General features: G+C 43.9%; 1 protein-coding gene across 4 annotated transcripts in view; it reads left to right on the forward strand.

Annotated features, from left to right (window-relative positions):
• The window catches only part of WRNIP1 (WRN helicase interacting protein 1), a 620,345-nt gene extending 604,396 nt beyond the window's left edge, over nucleotides 1-15,949 (forward strand). For 2 of the 4 annotated variants that reach the window (XM_069613529.1, XM_069613528.1), the window contains one exon: nucleotides 14,906-15,949. In XM_069613529.1, coding sequence (XP_069469630.1) covers nucleotides 14,906-15,178 — 273 coding nt within the window. In that variant the 3' untranslated portion in view covers nucleotides 15,179-15,949. The remainder of the gene's footprint in view (nucleotides 1-14,905) is intronic. The other 2 variants (XM_069613530.1, XM_069613531.1) reach the window with 2 other exon arrangements.
• Nucleotides 15,950-17,692: the final 1,743 nt, after the last annotated feature.

Genomic DNA, 17,692 nt, shown 5'->3' on the forward strand with positions numbered 1-17,692 from the left:
AACCCCAAGTTTGCAATGAGCTCCAAAATCATGTACTGAGGTCCCAGTCCCCTCGAGGAATCTGTACTTCTGAACCCAACATGTGCAGTCTCTTGATTGCTTGGAAAATGGTGGAGCAGGAGTCAGGTGCGTAAACGCAACACACGGACCCAACCATTTTGCATACACCACCCCGCTCAGCCAGGATGACGTCTAAGACCATCCTATTCTGAAGTGCCACTAACCTAATGGCCTTTTGATCCAATGTCATATTGAACATAATATCAGTAGTCTCATTGATAGTTTTCTCCACAACTCTAGCCAGTTTCCTGATGTCTTGAGAATTGATTGTTTGTCCCCAAAACGGAACCATGGATTTAACAATATCCCCCAATATCTGCAGGGGAGCGTCACCTTCTGCATCCCTCCTAGGATAAGCTTTCAGTATATCGGCGGTAGAGGTGATGTATACCCCAAGTAAAAGTATTCCAAAATAACATGTACCCTTCCAGTCTTTAGGAAACCAAGGATAAGCTCCACTCCCACAGACAAAATAGATGTAGCCTCCAATATACAGAGGCCCATCCTCTTTTACCAGAACAGCAGTGTTTATGCATTTATCATACGAGCCCATATGTCAGGGACCTTCTTTTCGTAAACAAAATAGGACAGAATCAGGGTCTTGATTAATAGTGTACGATGGAGGAGCAGCCTCCTTATTCCCTACTGGAGTCATTTTGAAAGAGCTCATTGACTGGTATGGTCTGGAATATTTGTCAGAATGTTTAACAGAGGCAGTGTTGAGTGTAATAATGTTCGTACCATCAAAGTTACTGGTGGCACTGTCGTTCCATCGTCTGAAGAACAGTGCCCTAAATGAGGCATAACACGCAGTGGACAAAGGGAGAGGATGAAGATACCAGCTTAACCCCTTCTGACCATGCTGAGGCAGATGAGCACAAACCCAACAGTTGGTTTTATTCAAAATACCAGGTGTGGCATTCATAATCATAATGAGGGTGTTATGATATCCCCCTCTATGGCTGAGGTCACGTGGACGAAGAGTGTGTGCGTACAAGTGTAGTGGAGAAATAGTGGATGCACTTATAGTCGGCAACGAGTATCTAGCAGATGTACATTCTCCAGATACCATAGTAAAGTTATCAATGTGAACATAATGCAAGTTATCACTAGAATTATTATCCATTTGGCCTTTGGGGACCATGGCCCTTGGTAGGCGGGCCCATCAATCTGGAAATGTACCATGTCCTCATTCCTACGAGCAGCCCCAAATGCGGGCATAGTCCTTCAGCGTCCGTTAAGAAGCATCACTGATTTGCTCTGTAAATTCATCCGTGGGTGGCACCTGACCACTTGGCCAATCTTGCCTGAAGTCTTCTTTGCCACTCCCTGCCCCTTATCCTGTCTGAAGGGGAATGACGAGGGAATGGCACAGCGTTAGTTTCTTGTGGGTGTAGTATTCCTACTACACCTTCCTATTCTATTACAAAATGTAATGTCAATCCCTGTACTAAATCTGGTTTCGTGGATGAAAATTGTACCTCAAAGCTCCAGGTACAGAATGATCAATGAACAAAGGATGGTCGCTTTCCGAGGAAACAATGTCAGTCGAAGAAGAAGACATAGCTACGGACTCAGGAAGTGGTTTTGTACCACTCTTAGTGTCGATCAGGAAAGGTTCACGATGATCCATCTCCTTTTCGTCCCTCTTGTCATAGGGCAAGGGAAATCGCACTTGTTTCATGTGCGTTGCGTGGATCGAGTGGCGTTTGCCAGTCACACGGACAGCTGTCTGCATGATCAATAGCACTTGGTAAGGCCCCTTCCAACGAGGTGCAAGGCATGTATTTCTCTCAATGTTTTTCAACAGTACAAAGTCCCCAGGCTGAATTTGATGGCCTGGACCATGGCATAGGTGCTTGAACCTGTTGGTGAATCAAACGCAAGTTTTGAGTCAACTGGTCACGATAGTCTGAAAATAATGGATGCTCAATTTCGGCCAACTTTTTAGGTCTCATTGCTTTCCGTACATTAGCAGGCCTTCCCATCACAATTTCATATGGGTAAAGTTCTGTCTTTGGCTGTGTGAATGTCCGCATTGAAAGTAAGGCGGTTATTGTGTGCACACATCTTTGCAAATTTATTCTTCAAAATACCGTTGTGGCGTTCCACCAAACCGGCACTCTGAGGATGTCTCGCTGAGTGAAAACGTTGATCGATCTGTAATCCCGCACATACTTACAGAATGACAGCGGCGATAACATGCAGCCGTTGTCGGAGCAAATGGCTCTCGGCAGGCCAAACCTAGGAAAACATTTCTTTAACATGGCTTTGGCCCTCTACATAGCAGCGTTATCTTTCAGTGGAAAAGCCTCAACCCATTTGCTAAACGCACAGATCACTACGAACACCTACTTATAGTTCTGGCAATGCTCCATCTCGATGAAGTAAAAATGAATCACTTCAAATGGCATGGAGGGAGGTTCAAAACTACCTTTTGTCGTCAGCGTTCCCTTCCCAATGTTGTGTTGTAAACATATCATACAGCTCTCAACCAAACATTCAGCAATCTTCACAATGTTATCGTTGTGCCATACAGGATCAAAATACTGGCATATTTTCTTTGCACATATGTGTGCTGGCCCATGAGCCATAGTAACTACAGCTGTCACATACCCATTGGGCAGCATCCATCTTTGTTTCTCATTGTACACCCAACAACTATCAACATCCAACCCAGCTGGACCCTCACTCCATTGTTTAATCTCTTCTGCTGTTGCTTCGGCCTGAATTTCTTTCACACTGTTAACCCCTTCCTCCATCATACTGCTGTCGGCAACCCATCTAGCTGAATCCAACACATACATCCCTGAGTGTGGATCGGTAGCAGTTTGTTTGGCAATTCTATCGGCAAAAGCTTTTCCTTTCCCTATGTCGTCCGTCACCCTCTGGTACGCGGCGCATTTGATTATTGCCAGCTGTGTAGGAAGCGCTAGTGCTGATAGCATTTGCACTATCAGAATACCATGTTGGATTTTGGTGCCGTGTGATGTTAAAAATCCCCTCTCAGCCCATAATCGTCCAAAATTGTGAACCACTCTGAACGTGTACTGACTGTCAGTGTAGATGTTTACGCTAAGCCCTTCAGAAATCGCACAGGCTCTGGTCAATGCATCAATTTCCGCAGCCTGAGCGTAATTATGCAGTATTCTTTTGCCTTCAACAATAGTGTCTAATGTGGTAATTGCATAGGCAGCAGTGGACGTACCATCAGGTAGCTTGAAATAAGAACCATAACAAAATAGTTCCCCATCTATAGACTTCAAAGGTGTATCACTCAAATCAATTCTACCTTTTGTCTGTTGTTCTGTAACATATAAGCAATCGTGGGACATTGTATTACTGCGGTCTACCTCTTGCGGAGACAGCAAAAGTTCAGCCGGATTCAAAGTACAGAACCTCTTAATTTGGATGTCCGGTGCAAATAGAATCAACTCATATCTCGTTATTCGAGCAGAAGTGAGGTGCTGAGTCTGTGTTCTATTTAGTAGAACATCAACCGAGTGAGGTACCATCGGGGTTAAAGAGTGACCTAAAACCATACCCTCACTTTGTTTTCCCGATTCAGCAGCAGCCGCAGCTCTTTTGGCAAAGCGCATGCAACAGGGTCTAACGTGGAGGAAAAATAGCCGCATGGTCTGCTTTTTCCCCCATGTTCTTGTGTCAACACAGCCAAAGCACAACATTCTCTCTCATGCACATATGAAACAAAACTCTTTTCATAATTTGGTGTGCCCAATACTGTCGCTGAGCACAACCCAGCTTTGAGCAGATCAAAAGCGTTTTGGCAATCTGTCCCATGGCAAAGGCAAAGGAACATCCTTCTTTGTCAGTACCAGCATAGGTTTAATCGGAAGCAAAACATTTGGGATCCACCGTCTACAACATAAAGCCATGCCAATAAAAGCTCTGACCTCCTTCTGCGTATTTGGAACAGATATGTCCGACATGCTTTGTACACGTTCAGGTGTCAGACGCCTACCCTCCTTCGATAGGAGATAGCCTAGATAGGCGACTTCCTAACGACAATACTGACATTTCTTCAATGAAGCTTTGTGCCCATACGTAGCCCGAGGAATAAGCAGCAGCACGGGACCCTGCTTGCAAGCGTCCTCAGAGTCCACTGCAAGAAGCAGATCAATGTATTGCAGCAACGTGCAAGTGGACGGTAACTCAAGCATATCAAGCTGTTCTTTTAATGCCCTACTGTATATACTTGGACTCTCGGTATAACCCTGAGGGACACGTGTAAATGTGAAAGAGCGTCCTCCTAAGGAAAACGCAAGCAAGTGCCTACTATCAGTGTGTACAGGAATGCTAAAAAAGGCGTTTTTTAAATCAATAACACTGAAATGTGTGGGCCTAGCCGGAATCGTAGTCAAAATAGTGGTAACATAAGGTACAATTGGGAACTGTGGCGCAACAACCTTGTTAATCGCACGCAAATCGATCACAAAACGATAAGGTAAAGCATTGTCCCCTTTCTTATAGACAGGCAAAATCGGGCTATTACACACACTCCCAGAAATCTCTTCAATTACACCTCGGTCTATCAAATCCGAAACAATACTCATTCAAAGCAAGTTCTCCCTCTACTGAGATCTTGCACCGTGGAATACGTGGCAGTTTAATACCTGATTTAAGGATTATTCGAACTGGTTTGACATTAATGATCCCTACATAATTCTCATTTACCGCCTATATATGTGTGGGTACCCTACTCAACCCACTCAGCAAAGGCATAGACAAGAACTGTGAAGCAGAATTTTGTTGGGGAGAGAGTGTCAAATACACTTCAGCCAGAGAACAATAAATCACAGCATTCAGTTTCTTCAACAAATTTAATCCCAACAAATTTTCGCCGCTAATCGTCGTTAACAAAAACGGACATGAATCTGTCAACGCCCCCAATGCAATCGGCACCGGCCGAGAGACCGAACTAACCACTGGCGTATCAGAAAACCCTATCGAAACATTACTCTGGCCTGATGGTGGAATATCTGGAACCCGCAGATGGTCAATGGAACACGTCTGTGCCCCGGTATATAATAAAAACATATGCTCCCTATTCCCCACCTTCATCTCGGCAATAGGGGTCGGTTCCAGAACCTGCTTCGGGCTATCCTAACGGAACAATACATCGTCAGATGTAAAGTCTTCAGTGAAGTAAGCATGGGTAGGATTATCAAAAACATTCCCAATATTCACATTCTGTTGCTGTTCTCCCTGACTATTCACATTTGTATCTTGCGGTTGAATCTGCTGATTCTGTGCAAATTGGTTTCTACCAAGACCTGTTATACCAGGGCGAACCCTTGATCACCTTCCTAGCGTACCACCATATGTACCATTTGTTCGCTGTCGGAGAGACGGACACTTTGCCCTCCAATGACCTTCCTGTCTACAATACACACACTGGTTCATGTGTACAGGACCCATTTGTGCGCCCATTTGCTGCACAAACTGAACCCGTGGTTGTATACTCCTACCCCTCGATCCTCTTGCTATCTGCTGCAAAAGGACTTTAGTCTTCAAATCACCTTTCTTCTTTTCCACCTTCTCCTTCTCAGTACTCACCCTATTCTCATAATACTGGGCCATATGTAGTACTTCGGATTGCGATTTTGCTTGCCATGCACTTTCAGATGTCATGATGTGAGTCTGAATGTCAGGCAACAATCCCCGTACAACTGTCTCAACAAATAATATTTTCCTCGGCTCCGTACCCATATCTTGCCCACTAAAATCCAAAAATGCTTGTTCAAACCTATTGAAAAATTCAGTCTCACCCTCTGTCTTTCTTTGCATGCATGCTGTCAGTTTGTCCCATAAAATCCTTTTCTCAGGCACCAATGTCTTTAGTTTAGTCACTATGTGATTCGGTAACATCAATATAACCTGAGGCGGTTTCTCGCCTGCTTTCCTAGCCACATCAGCTTGTGCTAAGGCATCCCAAGTATCACCCATACTTAATCGTCCACGGTCCTAATCTGCTTCCATAAATCTGAAGGTAGGATCACAGGAAACAAAAGGTCAATATCACCCAAAGTGAAAACCGATAAATTCAAAACTGATTCTATCTCCTTGCAGAACCCCGTAGGATTCTTCCTAATGTCGGGAATAGATTGCTTAATAGTATTCACCTCCTGTCTTGAAAACGGAACGTGAACAAATTGTGAAATGTAGTGAGCTGGAATAGTGTCTGCCCCACCACTGGAATCTCTACTTGGGGGACGAGTGTTGGAGGTACCGCTCTCATTGGCAATTGTACTGTAGGAATTTCAGAGCGTTTATTAAGTAATAGAGCCAGATCGAGTGACAAAGAAGTTAATGCAGCGTCGGGTGAAAAGGCCTGCTTATAGATCACCATCATATCTCCAGGACAACACAAGTTTCTCTTCATGCATTCATCTTTTAAATATTCAACCATCACTTGTAACACCTTCCGCAGCATTGCCGTTGTATACTGACTAAATGTATCATGCACTTCAATAGGAGAAATCGAAACATCTGAAATCTGTCTAAGCACGTCTCTCGTGCAAATACGCATTTCTTCACTAATGGGCTTCAACAGAGGCAAAAATCGTTTCTTCACATACCGTATTTGTCGCTTATTCTTATCCAATCTATCTTCATATAAAGGATCAAGTTCCCTCTTATATACTAACAATTTTGCAACGTGCTTGCATACTTTCGTCACGGTATCCCTTGAACGAGACAAAAAATCCATATCCCGCAATTCTTGTGGAATAGCTGAATCAGTCAAATCACTCCATACTTCAGCAAGATGTATCCCCATTTGTACTATCAATATGTTCTGCTCAGGAATACCCCCATGGTCTGACATTGCACTTACAACAGCCGTTTAGTCACCCCCTCTATGTATGTCTCAGCCCATTCACACAATTCCCTTTTTCTCTCTGCCGTTATCATACAACGAGTCACTATTCTCGAATCTGCGTCAATCACATGCACTAGGAGTGGAGTGGAACTAGTCGACAACGAAAGCAAAAGTAAATCATGTGCGCTAGGCATTTGAGGAAATACCGCTGTTGGTGCATTTGGTACAACTGACATAACAGCCGCTACAATTGCAATGGGTGCAGGTACAGATGGAGGTACAGGAGGATGTACATAAGGAGGTAGTGCAGTTGGATCAGTTCCTGAATCAGACCTTTGCTTGTTCAGTAATTTTATTCAATAATTCGTCTGATATATGCAAATCTTGTGATGGGTATATTTTTTGCACATCTAATTGAAAGGCCGTATCCATATTCCTAATGGCTTCTACTTGTTTCTGCTGATCCTGTATTAAGGCTTTCTCGGCATTCGCCATATGTCTACATGCGTGCTTCTCTCTACTTTTAAGTCTCTTGTTGGCTTCCTTCCTCCAATCTCTAAGAGCGTCAAATGCAGCTGGTCTGGCTTTCTTACGTAACAATACAGTCACCAAATATTCTATTCTGGCCACCTCAAAACTACCCAACTCTGGCCACTGAAGGTCTCGAGCATGTCTGGTTTGTCGATGCCAAATACTATTAAACACAATAGCGCCAAGGCCGTATCCAATGTACATGTCACGGTGCGGGTTGACCATGTTCTAAGTTACTAGATTGTCTTCCTCGGCAACAAAACATTGCTAAACAGGATGACAATTTACCAGGCATACTAAAATCACTGTCTTACCTGGCCAAAATATTTACACGTAAATACTATTTTCAAACAAATTAGGACATTTTCGGTCTGAAATAGACTCACCTGATTTCTAATCAAGTCCAACAGACAATCATCGTGGCTGGCGATTACTCCAAAAAAGCCTCTATTCTCAAACCTTGTCGCTGTGATGGCATCTAGGCGCTGCAATCGGCCAGAGATCAGGAGTAGCAGTCTGTGAGGAAACACGTCTCTTTTGCAGGGACCCCCTGTACTCACTGGTACTACAGCCTCATCTTTGCCAAATAACGAATGGACATCATCGGGAGGGTCCCTGTTCGGCCGCCATCTGAAAGACCAAAATGAGGTTTACTACAAAGAAATGGAAACATGCCAGTAACGAGATCAAAGAACAAAGTTTATTACAATTGCACAAAGTGCTCTCCGCATCCCACGATGCATGCGCACAAACACCGTGGAGGGAGAGAGCGAGTCACCAAAAAACATCAGGCATATATACATTTAGAATAACATACAATACGTTTGTCCAGCCCCTTCATGTGATAGGGACCATAGGGTCTGTGACCTCTCCACGTAGATTGTATTACCATGACAACATACATGCATATTTCCCTGTCTTCCTGCAGACAGTTTACTGGGAGCAGGGCAAAACGGTGCGTGGGGGCATATTGTGTTCTCTAGTACAAGGTAACATTCTTTGCACAGCTTATCTATGTTGCTTCTAGAGCCTAAGGTCAGTATGCTCTATAGCTTGGAAATATGGTTTCTCTGAAGGAGCACGTTTCAGATGCACATTATTATAATTAACAGTTCAGCAGGGAAAACATGGCCAAGACAGGAAGGCACCTAACTTGCAGATTAGCTATGCTACTCCAAGGAGAAACAAAACATTCAGCAGAAAGTGCATTCCTGTCTGTAAGTGTCAGAAAGTTCTTGTAGCAGTCTCCTATCGCGCTTTGAGAGAAATGGCAGAGGGAGCAAGGAACTGAATAATGCAGCCAAGATGGCGGACAAAACAAAATGGCAACGTGGCCATTGTTACTGCGGCAACTGTGGTGTGATGCGAATGTGCTGCGGCCAACATGCATACATTATGAGACACCAAACTGAATATATTTTCACAACTGGGTGAAGGTGACCAACAACAGTTTGTGCAGCATGACAACTCTACCCGTACTTCCTTGTTACCCCAATAAGTCTGTGGGGGATTGTGAACACCCTTCTTTCTGACATAACTCCTTCTCTTCCTGTGGGGCACGTCCTTGTAACACAATCATTTGTGCCATCAGAAGTGAAGTGTATGGTGCTGCAAATGCTCTCGTCCCTGTGCTATTCCTGGATACTGAGATGTTGGGCACTGGGAGATAAGCAGCCTGTTTGGCCACCACATTCGCGGTGGCGTTACTGAGGTTATCATTTGTATGGGTGGTGCATTTAACCACTGCTGTCATGGAGGTGCAGGGAAAGTGCTTGAATCAGCTTATCTAGCAATACTGCATGTTGGACTCGGGACCCATCAGCCCTCCGAACCCCTCTCCTTTTCTACCTCGCAAGCCCTGTGCCTCCCCCTGCCGTCCTCCGAAGAAACGGAATTATAAAATCAGAAAGGACACATTTGAAACTGCACTTTAAATTCTCCTGGAAATTCAGCTGGCACAATGAATAGTTGGTTTTGCTACACTAGTAGAGGACAGATAAGGCATTTGCTAGCACAATTAGTGTGTTTTTAAATAGCATAGACTATGTGACAGGGAGGCGTGTAACCAAGATAGGGGTGCACTACACAAGTAGGGCCAAATGGTTATAGGTTGGATCAGGTTGCGGTTACCCATGGGTAGCTATCGTGTGCCAGGCATGCACCAGGACTCAGTAGATAGTAAAATAAATGCAGAGCAAATGTGTCCTACAAAGGAAAACAACGTGACAAGCGGCTGCCTTTTTAAATTGCACCAGCACAGCAGACAATTGAGCACTGCAGGTTTAAGAAAAAGTCCCAATTAAGCACGCTTGAACAATGCATTTAATTCAGAAAAATGCTGTGGCCTGCTAGATGGTAGCTGCCTCAAAGGAATGTCAAAACCCAAGGGTTTGTAGGGGAGGGTTAAATGGCAGAACAAGATACCATTGTGTGCATCCAGCTGTCAAGGTAAATTAAGTTACAATAACACAGCAGGCCATTTCAAGTCTATAGGACATACTGCACATCCCAGGAAGTTCATAAGTAGTTGGCAGATTAATGCCTCTGTGATCGGCTAGGCGTGACAGAGGAACGCTATGTGACTAAAAAGACAACTAATTGCTGCAATGAAATCTTAACAGGGTGGAAGCAGCTTGACACACAAAATAGTTATTCATAAATGTGTCAAGAACAGGATGAGGCGATCACTGTTGTGAGAATAGGTCCTTGCGACTCTGCGACGTCATGGCAGAGGAGATAACATGGGCTGTTTTATTTCATTAAGAACAAGATGATACGCTTGTCCTCTCTCCTCCAATCTACATAAAACATGTTAACCGATGAGCACGTCTTTTTTCACTAAGTATTTTAGGGCTTACCAATAATATTCAAGGGATGATATGGGTGGGATCTTAGATAAGGATTGTCCACTCACTAGTTGTGGACATATAGAATTATATATGTAGGTTAGTAGTGGGAGCCAATGACCAGGAGCGATAGGTTTTCATAACTGTGGCATCATATTACCTATAAAACCTGCTGTTTCCTATTAAGATGTGGAGACATTTTTGAGGAGATTTTTGCTTTTAATCTTTAATCTTGCTTTTTCCCCCAATCTATATTGCAATAAAGCTGGGTTACCTTGCATTTGGCATACCACAATCACTCTGTGTTGTCTTTTTTGACAAATACCAGTTTGATGGCTATTTTGCTTTTGACCTCTGCTTCAGCACCGTTATTGTGTTACATATGCTGAGTCAGAATAAATAGTCACCCGGCACCCCTGGCTGTCTAGAAGTGCTTCAATAAGCACAATGAGCTCTGCTGCCTGGGCTGAATAATGCATGGGAAGCCTTTTTTGTACCAGTACTTTACATATACCATCCACTAAATAGACAACGGCCGTTCCCGCATGTCACAGGCCTGTCCCCTGGTTAATAGTCGTTGAACAGTCAACAAAAAGTGTCCCCCGACCCCCTCAAGCGGGCTCTTTTGCTCTTGGTATGTCCTCTTCCCCTCAAATGCTACACAGTCATGCATAGCGCTTTCTTCCTCGGTACACAGTTCTGTCAGGAACGTAGCAGGGTTTACTGTCTTGCATCGCACTAAGTGGATATTTGGGCTGGATAAAATCTCATGTGCGGATACTCGCTGTGTGGTTAACGCAGAATTAGATCGTTCCAATATGGCAAACACTGCATGCTCCACATGCACTGTTACGTAACACCCCATGGTGATTGTGGAGCTTTTTTCTATTGTGAATGCAGCACCAGGAAGCTCTTGTTGGCAAGGGAACTGTCCCTGCATTACTGAGTCTAGCACTCCACTGTAATAGCCCAATGGCTTGTGGCCTAGAGTGCTCTTTTGAGGAAGTATTGCCGTCATCATTTGACCATCAGAATCGGAAAACAAACAAAACTCTTGTGTAGTCGGGGGATGCCAGCACGGGGCCGGTGGAAATAACCTCTCTTAGTTTGTTAAATCCTGTGAGCATGCTCCCTGTCCATGTTATCTTATTGTCTGTCTTTTGAGCTTCTTTAAGGCATTGCAACAAAGGCCAAGTATATGCAGCGTAATCGAAGATCCATGCTTTGCAGTAATTACACAGCCCAAGAAACTTCTGCATTTATTTGACAGTTTTTGGTAGGGGAGCACTGCGCACTGATGCAGCGCATTCTGGTTTTATTTTCTTTCCATGGACGTTTATGAATTGGCCCAAGTAAAGAACCTCCTGTAGGCAGTACTGTAACTTAGCCTGATGCACTTTGTATCCCTTAGGTGCTAACAGCTGTAAGAGGGTGACAGAGTGTCTTCGGCACTGTTGTTCATTGTCACTGCATACTAACAAGTCGTCTACATATTGAATAATAGTGCTGGGTACCTGCATGTTTCCCAAATCTGCATGTAGTATTCTGTTAAAGATATTGGGGGATTCACAATACCCCTGTGGTAATCTTGTGTGCTCGTACTGCTTCCCCCCCATGCGTAATCGTGATGAGATATTGAGAATCTCGGTGCAGGGTTATGGAAAAGGAGGCATTCTTTATAACTACACAGTGAAATGTGTTGCTTGCTTTGGGATACTGCACAGAATGGTTGCATGGTTGGGAACTACTGGAAATTCTGCCTGTACAATGTCATTCAAGGGGTGGATATCTTGTATCATCCTCCAATTTTTCCTCTTTGACTTTTTTATTTGGTTTATAGCCATTTTGCATGGAGAGCTGGAGGGCAAAATAATCCCTTGATTCGGGAGGGTGGAAATGGTCTCTTATACCCTCTTTTGCTTCTTTGGATAGGGGTATTGTCTCACCCGTGGCAACACTGCACCTTGTTTATGAAATTCAAATGGGTGTTACTTCCTGTAAGAGGCCTACATCGTGGGCACTGATTGTCCATAACCTCTCATGAACCTGTGCTAGGTCATTTTCAGTAAAGGGGGACGTTATTGCAAGGGCCATAATGGAACACTGTACGCTACAACCTTGCATAATTCTCTCGCAGGGTATGCAAATTGCTAACTCTATTTCTCCATCATCAACCCTGTCCTCAAACATCATCATCATCATCAACTGCTCCATATGGTATGCCAGGTCCCAGCATATTCTGTCCAACTTCTTCCACGTGGGTATCTTCTTCCATCATCGGTTACAAAGACTTTAATTGGCAATTTATTTACACAGTTCATGATTTCATAGCTCTACAGTGCACCTGGTACCAAAGACATGAGCGAGACAGATACTTTTGAGGTCGTGATAACCTCTCAGAACTACATGAACCCCCGCTCCTATCCCAGACAGGCTGACGCTACCACAACTTTTCCACTTGCAGGCCTAAATTTGTTAACTTTTCCCCTGATACCCTGCAGCACAAATCACATGAACCGATGGTGGGGACAACCCGTAACTACTATCTGATCTCCCTTATTAATTGGCCACTTTACAGGTTTATGACCTGGGGTCTTGGGCTGGTCAGTACACTCAAATACTTGGGGCTTTGACCTGGGGATCCCTGGCCACTACAACTTAAGGATCTGGACTGGCGAAGGCCTAAAGCCCTCGCCCTCCTTCTAGTGGGATACCTCTTCAAAGGTCAATTCGACCCTCTCTTGGCCTTGCAGGGCGCATTCCTTCTGGGGTACATACACTAACGATGAGACACAATGGAGAGCTGTGTGTCTTCAGTGAATTAACCTTCTGCAGGGCTGTGAGTAAAGAACGTGTGCACATACCTCTAACCCTCGGGACGGGATTTGGCGTGCTGGCATGACTTTGACACTAGGCCTCAATTTCAAAATGGGGTGTAACTTCTAAAATTGAGTCTTATTCCACACATATTGGTTTCAAAATTCACCACATTTCCACTTCAATCTAGCTTCTATGGGTGACCGCCCCACCCCCCTACATTCTCCCAGTTCCCCTACAAACATCTTCTACAATCGCCTCGTCCTAAATCGCTGAGGGGTTCAGGGACTTCCTCCCCCCGCTCCCCAACAGTGGTACCAGGTGCTGGGTCTGTTCCATCAGTCCCACCCTGTGGGTCTCCCTGTGACCCCCCCTCCCCCTCTAGGAAAGGAAGGAACTTGTGCCAGGGAAACGTTAGAAAGGAAAGTAGGCGTTATGAATATAGAAATGTTCAATTTGAAAGGATAAAGGGTTTTTTTTTTTAGAAATAAGAAGGGGGCCCTGTCGGATCCCTAAAAATCCATCTTCGTATCTGTGTCCAATTGAAGTAAGACCAGGCCTCAGGGTGTAGCCCATCTCCTGCTAACAACAATTTTACTTTACATTTGCAGCACCACCTCTATATACGGCTAGCCTGGCGGGTTGGGGTGGTGGTTCCCATGGGGACTATCCCTGACCTGGATGGGGATGGCACAGCATCTGGCCCCGGTTGAGGACTGTCCTCGTCTGGGGTGAGGTGGACACCCTTGCTTGGACCAGGACTGAAAACTAGGTGCTACATTTCTCACTGCACTCATCTGCTACTTTCTTTGATACAATCTTTGTCACTTCCGAACTTTCCCCTCTTTCCAGGCTTCTAAACTGTTATGATTTCCCATATCGACTACTGCTCAGCTCTCCTAATTGCTCTCCCAGCTCCTCATCTAAAACCCTCTCTCCATCAGTTTTTCCTTCTTCCCACTCTCCTCTACCTCATCCTCGCTAAGATATACTTTCATCCTGCACTTTAAATCTCAACTCTTTTTTCACTTTCTATTGCCTTCATGGACTTGCTCATTCTTACCTTTCTTACCTTGCTTCATTCTAGTTACCGTCTCGTCCCTTTGTTCGTAGTCCAACTTTCTTCTTGTCGTTGCTAAACACCCATATACCTTCTCTCACTTTCGCTCCTTCTCCCTTCTAGAACCCAAGAACCGGAACTCTATTCCTCTTACTGTTCACACCTCACCTTTCTGACACATTTTTCGCAACTGTTTTTAAAATACCATTTCTCTCTACAATCTGACACCTACCTCTCTCCACGCCGTTGCATTTGATTACTCAACTTTCTCCATTATTGTACAGCATTTTCTAATTGTGTAAAGTGCTTTGGTGAAACATCTATAAATCAATACAAATATTTCCTCTCCAGCGTTCTTGTGCTCATCTGAACACTCTAAGATGTGTGGTATTACTTGGTGCTCACAGTTTATTTCCCCTCCTTACATACTCTGCTCCCTGGCCTTGATTAATCGTGCTGCTGGCAAGAAGGGACTGGGGGGCGGGAGGGGGGAAGAACTGATCTTGCAGGAGTCCCAATTGGCTTAATCAACATTCTGGTCCCTTTCTGTACCAGTGGAGATGCAGCATGCATATAAAGGAAAGGCGTTGAAGTATTGCCCCTTCAAGAATCCCTATGATGTGTAACGTTTACTTGAGCAGTTAAGTGGCTGTATATATTATACAGGAAGATGTTTGGTCTGTGTATGCTATTAGAGGGATGAGAAGCCTATTTTTACAGTGTGATTTTTTTTTTTTTTCCATGTTGCAGGTTCTCCTTGCCCAATGTGTCGTTTACTTGGCCAGGGCCCCCAAGTCCATTGAGGTGTATAGTGCATACAACAATGTTAAAGCCTGCCTGAAGAACCAGAAGGGGCCACTTCCACCTGTTCCGCTGCACTTGAGGAATGCACCAACCAAGCTGATGAAGGGCTTGGGTTATGGCCAAGGATACAAGTACAACCCCATGTTCAAGGGCCCTGTGGACCAGGACTATCTGCCTGAAGAGCTTAAAGGAATGAACTTTTTCAAGAAAGCACGTTAGGATTCTACCAGTCCAGTTGCATCTCGGTTTTATCTCGCGTGTTGATTACCACACGTTCCAAACAAATCAATGTGTAGGTGAGATGGGGATGACCTGAAATATATGAACTGCACAGGTTGGCAAAAGTTAAAGGATCTACGTGATTGCTGCACGAAAAAATGGCGAACGCGAAAATATTGATATTCTTTTTTCCCTGCATCCTGCCCCGCATTTATATGCGGGCGGAGATCCCACGCACCCACCCGGATCCCCCCCCCTCTCGATACTTCCTTTATAACTTTTATTACCATAACCACCCCCAATCACACACACAACATTGCGTGGAAATGTGTATCTCCCAATTGGGCATTTTTTGCCTTGGAATTTTGCACTATATAAAGTACAGTATGATAGGTAGAGTACAAATATAAGAAGTAAAGTGACACACATATTTAATACGCTTTTATGTTAAAGATGCACGCTGTTGGCCCCAATCTTGTGTTTTATTCCAACTCAAAAGGTTTAGCAACAATGGGCTGATGTATGAGACTACAAAAAAACTGCTTTTGATGTATGCTACAACTCCCCGGCAGATGCGAATGTAATTACAATGTAATAAGTCATAAAACTGTACTATGGAAGTACATGAGCACTAATTTGCATTTCTTTTAATTTGCTTAGTTTTGAGTCTTTGCCATGTCTAAAATAAAAACCTGGGCAATGCCATTTCAAAGTGATTGGTTATGTAAAGATTTATAGAAATGTGTAATGAAATAAACACCATTATTCGGACAGATGGATGTAATTTATGCTATTTTGGCAAGGTAGTCCTTTGAACTTGGTTTGCCTAGACGCCAGCTCTTTGCTCCATTGCATACTTCCTTCCATGTTCTGAATATGCTGGAGATACTTCTCATCTGTTGGGAACATAGTCAGGACATAGGACAAAGTAGCCCTTATTGAGACAGTTATTTGTCTTTCGCATGCAAAAAACCCTCCCCAATTCTTCTAGCGTGCGACTAGTCTTCTGTTCGCTAATTGTAAAGTGTTAAAGCAAATGTTGGTGACGAGGTGGTTTCTGGCTACACTCACGGGCAGTTCATTGCGCTCTGTGCACTGATCCCATCTGCGTCTTCCTTTGTGTGCAGTATGATATCTTGGCTATGTACTCTCGGTACACAAGGTCTGTTGGCTGTACCTTCCATTCCATCGTGGGCAAAATTCTTAAATTATCAGACCGATGGATGTTTATAGGTTGCATGTGTATGCCGATTGGTGATATCCAACCTTGAAGAGGCCAGTTGAAGTAGTAATGTCACAACGCTGATGTTACTGTCTCCTCCCTTCATAGAATCAGCAATTGGTTCGGAATGGTGATGGCTTCCACAGGTCTGATGATTAGTATTCAATTCCTCAACCTGCCTCTCTCCCGAGAGAAAGATGGAGCGATACATAGGCATAAGAGGAAAAGAGATGAAGGGAAAAAGTAAGACTGGGATAGAGTGGAAAGGAAAGGAGGGCGTCTATTGAAGTGTACAAAAAGGGTGTATGTTGTTATTAGTTCCTTATAGTGCTACTGCACATGCTTTGCCTGAGCTCTTCCGTTTCACCTCCTTTTATCTTGAGCTTTATTTGAACCATGTCAAGAGCTGGTGCCTCATAGAAATGTCTTGGCACACTTCCGCCATTATCCTGGGATATCCTAGCCATTCACACCAGGAAGAACGTTTCTTGCAAAGCATATAATAAAGTAGTGGATGCCATTGTGCAACAGCAGCTCTTTCCCTTAATACAATCGCCTGCTTTCATATTGCGGACCCTTCTGCCTGCTAGACCATATTTGTAAGGCTGCATATTTTTCTCAGGTCTGGTCAAATCTTTAGGGGTTATTAATCTGTGAATTTCTTCCCTTCAGTCTACTGAGCTCATCAGTCCTTTCTGGCCATTAATTCTTCAACGGAACAGCTTCAACTAATATTAGAATGGCCTGTCTAATTCCATGATACGCCATATCCTAATTTGCCTTTACAGTGCCATGGCTCCAGCATAATTGGTACACACTTTGCGACTCCCTTTCATATTTAAATCTTCAGTAGTCTTGCATCTCGTTGTCTGTTATTTAATAATGGGATAATTCCCCTTCTGCATCTGCCTCTTGATTACTACGCGTCCCGCCGACACGTAGGAATCAAGATGCAGATGCAGTAGAATTATCCCATTATTACAGAACAGACAAGACGCAAGTCTATTAAAGATTTCAATATGCCCAGATTTGAGAAAGGCGTATAGCCGAAACACGTGTAATAGAAAGGGCACACACATTGTATGATTAAATGGTGACAATCGAATAATGCTTTGGCGCCTGTCTTTAATGAGTATACATATGAGATCTACTAAAGTTAAATGTGGGCAGACATTACAGAATCCAGTGCATTTCGGAACCAGAAGATCCTTCATGGAATTTATTGAATTCTGTAAAGGCTATCCTCTTTGAACTTAACATTTGAGTGGTTTTATTCAAATGAAATGTTAATT

Source organism: Ambystoma mexicanum, chromosome 5p (genome assembly GCF_040938575.1).
Source record: "Ambystoma mexicanum isolate Mex_15411 chromosome 5p, UKY_AmexF1_1, whole genome shotgun sequence".
Taxonomy (NCBI): domain Eukaryota; kingdom Metazoa; phylum Chordata; class Amphibia; order Caudata; family Ambystomatidae; genus Ambystoma; species Ambystoma mexicanum.